The 3765-nt window shown below is 37.2% G+C and overlaps 1 protein-coding gene across 2 annotated transcripts; it reads right to left on the bottom strand.

The window, feature by feature from the left end:
- Nucleotides 1-306: 306 nt before the first annotated feature.
- On the bottom strand, nucleotides 307-3440 carry LOC108999029 (equilibrative nucleotide transporter 3-like). Of its 2 annotated transcripts, none has more exons than XM_035688009.1 (10): nucleotides 3374-3440; nucleotides 3015-3174; nucleotides 2796-2900; nucleotides 2246-2401; nucleotides 1982-2125; nucleotides 1781-1886; nucleotides 1456-1637; nucleotides 1205-1365; nucleotides 744-1002; nucleotides 307-520 (listed from the first exon to the last, which is right to left on the bottom strand). In XM_035688009.1, exons 2-10 carry the CDS (start codon nucleotides 3054-3056, stop codon nucleotides 407-409), a joined length of 1269 nt encoding a protein of 422 aa, XP_035543902.1. In that variant the 5' UTR covers nucleotides 3057-3174; nucleotides 3374-3440; the 3' UTR covers nucleotides 307-406. The 2 variants fall into 2 exon arrangements, with proteins under 2 accessions (XP_035543902.1, XP_018831369.2); XM_018975824.2 differs by having other exon boundaries at nucleotides 3273-3388.
- Between the last annotated feature and the right edge of the window lie 325 nt (nucleotides 3441-3765).

Below are 3765 nucleotides of genomic sequence, written 5' to 3'. Positions count from 1 at the left end.
TGTGGGTTTGATGCTTGGACGCACCCTACCTAGTGGTTCTGTTATCCGTCTCTTTACTGTCAGATAGATGTACTGTTTCTTCAACGTATAAAATATCTATTTTGTGGTCCTTTGACTCTGTATTTCAAGGATGGGATTCTGGATTCCATTTCTCCATCTCACTGCTTATACTTTAATTAACAAAACCTAATTGTTTTTACAAAATTAATTTTAATCACTCATTAAATTAAATACGAATAAGATATTTCGAGTTTTTTGTTCATTTTTTTACTTTTTTATTGTCTCTTGATGAAAAAAAACATATGGTACAACCGATAATTAATGAGATTTTATCACCCACAATCAAACGAAATCTTTTTATTGTTGTTGCATACGAGGACTCTTACCTATTTAGAAACTCTGACATTTAAAACGCATCTTTTTTACCTATAAGCCACAACCAGTCAAGGGCAACCCCTGCAAATATACCGCCTATAAGACACAGCACAAGCAAGTTGCCCAAAGCGTTTTGCTCAGGTCCCTACAAAACAAAGAACCCAGAATATATCCATGAGAAAGTATCCAGCCTGACATACCTACATTACCAGCACGAGAAATGATATTTTTTTCGTCTTAGATTTTGTCATCATCTCGGATAAATCTCTTAAAATATGTCACATCAATCAATAGGTATGAATGGATATGACAAGATTTAAGATGAATAATAACGTTACATTTACAACACATTATGCATGTCAACGAACCTTGTAACCTTTAGGTGCCACTGTAAGGACACAGACAGTGAGGTAGCCATTGGAGACACCCAACAAAGATGTGAGCAGGATCATCCATCCCTTGTCACCATATTTAGCCGTGAAGTAGAATGCTGGGATGAGTAAGAAACGAGAAAGAATTGCAATCATAAGTCCCTTCCTGGACTCCAACTTCAAGCTGTCTACGAGTGGAATGTATCTTGATATCAGATCCCACACATTGTACATCGCAATCAGAACAGGCGCGTACCTGAAACACGATAGTGCATGTCATACTTCCTTCAAAATGTAGTTTGAAACATTTTGCAGTGCATTGAAAATGATGGAAATGATGAGTTGTTTTATAAGAAACTGGCTGTCTTAGATCCTGTGGAAAACATTCTATTCATTCAACTTGCAATAGGAGCAAAATGCGTTGATTTTCTGTTTCATGAATTAGGAGCAGTACTTACCACAAGCCCATTCCGTGAAATCCGGTATTTTCATACAAGAACCCGGGGAAGATTGACAATGTCAACACATATATAAGAAACAAGTCAATTGCATAATCTATATTCTGGAAGAACAGCAGTTTATTGCTCAAGCGCTGCTGGTGTTTCGTGTCATCTTCATCCTGTGAAAATTTCTAAAGCATTCAAGAGACCTTAATCTCAAAAATTCGCTAAACATGATGTATTATGAGGTTAAAGAAAAGTTGCAGTACTCCTTCTCCTTGGTTTGTGTTTTTCTGGATTCCAGCAGCAGCAAGGTCAGCTGATACAGTTTTCGATCCTTCTGAGGCTGCCTTTGAGCGATAGTACTTCACTATTGGCAACTTGGGGAAGACCATCGCATAAAGAAGAATACACAGAAACTCAAAGAACGTGGACATAGCCAGGAATAACACTGGAAAAGATGTAATCATCGAAAGAGTTTCAGATATTTTCATTTTATTTTATTTCTCAGTACTGAAAACAATGAACACCAAAGTAATGAAATTGCGAAAGAAAATTTGTAGATTGTTAAAAAAAAACAGGGAGAAAACCTACTAGCTCCCTTGCGAAGCCCGTTCTGAGATTTCTCGAAGGCTGCTTTTGTGATTAGCCTCAAAGCAGAGGACAGAGCCCCTGACGCGGCGAGACCTGCAAGGAAGGACTGCAGAAGAAACAAAATGGACGTCTTACATTAGGTTGAGCAGATGAAAACAAAGACAGAGCATGCAGTTAAAAATAAATCTTAAGAATACAAACCTGAATGAATTCAGGACACATGAAAGATAGGTCTCCAACCATTCCGCCTTGAACATGGGCATCTGCAACTCCAAAACAAGCAGAAAGCAAACATATACCAACAAAAGGTCCAATTCCACCTTTCCCTGATGTGGTTAAATCCAACTGTATGTCACCAAACATATATTGGAGTTATCAAGGAAAATCAGAATTTGGTGCTGTATGAATTACAAAGCTCAGATGGCAAAACTCGAGAGCAAAAAACTTGGGAAGATCTTTACTTACAACTAAGACCAACAAAGTACTTGCGAAGAAAAGAGTGTATGCAAATAAATTGCGCCACCTAGTGTTGATCTTTGACTCGTTGTATGCCAGTATTGCCATTGTTCCAAGCGCGAATGGTTGATAAACGAGTGTAAGTACTCGTGAAGGATGGTATTTCTTGTAAACGAGAGGGAAAACTTCATTAGTTAATTCATCTTATTATCAAGAAAGCTAATGAAGTACAGGATGACATTGAGTGCATTAATGAGAAATTAGTGCCTCCATTCCAACACTCCCAGCATTTTTTTTCCCAGATCTGCACAATCTTACTTCTATTCTCGCTTCCAGATTATAGTTTTCTGTCTTTTTAAAGGTCATATACGATGTGAATTCCTAAACCAAGGCAGAAAATTGGGATGATTCCTCTCTCGGTCGAGACCACCTTAATTTATCATTCTCATACAGTATCAAAGTTGAATTACAACAGGCAAGCTCTTTACTTTTTCTTTGCCTCAAAAGATAAAAGCCCTTGATACTGTGTATCTACATAAGGTAAGCATGAGCTACTTACCGGGAATAGTTGATAGTAGTAGTCTCCAATTGTCAGCATACTGTTCCATGCAACAAGGGACCCCAGCCCAAGAACAAAACAAACCAACATTGCTTTATACTTTCCCTGCTTATAATTACAGATGTTGATTCTACATTAGTATAACTTGTTCTTAATTGTCATAAACTCAACTGATCATCAGTATCTTCCTCTCGGATGAAACAGTGTTCTAGTACAAACCTCAAGCCTCATTGGAGCCTCGATTTCATTAGCAATAGTCATGGCTACTCTCCCGCTTCAAGACTGCAATAGTACTTGTACTAAAAATGGTTCAATGGAAGTGCTTGACTATGCTCTATTTGCTTTCATGGTTGTGGGTCTTTTGAGTAGCAACAAATAGCTGCAATTTCAAGAATAAGAACTTCAAAAAACATTCAAACAGATATACGAATTGTTTTAAGAGCGCAGGAGGGAGGAATAAATTATCCAAATTCTCACTCTTCAATGAATGAAAGCAGAATACTTTAACATGTTCTGTGAGAAAATGATGTATTATACAGTTCAAAATGAGTAAAATAAAGAAACCCCATCGATAGTACCGAAGCAGAGAATTGTGCTTTAGTTTTATTGCAAGAATGGGCGCTGGACTGCAAAGTCTGAGCAAATATGGGTGTGGCCATGTGGGCCATTGAATATAAGAGATTCCTTTTACTTTTAAAGAAAAGTGGAAAGTGGCAGTGCTTGATCAATGAGTTTTGAGTTAACTTTATGAATAAAATAAGTATGAAAGAATAACATTTCCTTAATCCTTGAACACTAAAGAATTTCCGGGAGCTGTGTGTGAATGCAAAATTCTTATATCTAGTCACAGAAAAAGAATAGAGGGAAGGCCAAATGAGAAAAAAACAAAGGAATCTGATAAAAGTAGTAGCTGCCGTTTTTTGAACGACGATATTTCGTTATCAGCAATTGCTTTAAGTGCAAGTAGATA

This window comes from Juglans regia, chromosome 3, assembly GCF_001411555.2.
Source record: "Juglans regia cultivar Chandler chromosome 3, Walnut 2.0, whole genome shotgun sequence".
Taxonomy (NCBI): Eukaryota; Viridiplantae; Streptophyta; class Magnoliopsida; order Fagales; family Juglandaceae; genus Juglans; species Juglans regia.
This window is presented reverse-complemented; position numbering and strand designations above follow the sequence as displayed.

What these genes read in the sequence shown, in the direction of transcription:
- LOC108999029 (XM_035688009.1), bottom strand. Translation starts at nt 3,056, where the DNA reads ATGACTATTGCTAATGAAATCGAGGCTCCAATGAGGCTTGAG. An exon ending in ACTACTATCAACTATTCCCG is followed by an intron (nt 2,402 to 2,795) that starts GTAAGTAGCTCA and finishes CTCGTTTACAAG; the next exon opens with AAATACCATCCTTCACGAGT. An exon ending in CGGGCTTCGCAAGGGAGCTA is followed by an intron (nt 1,638 to 1,780) that starts GTAGGTTTTCTC and finishes CATCTTTTCCAG; the next exon opens with TGTTATTCCTGGCTATGTCC.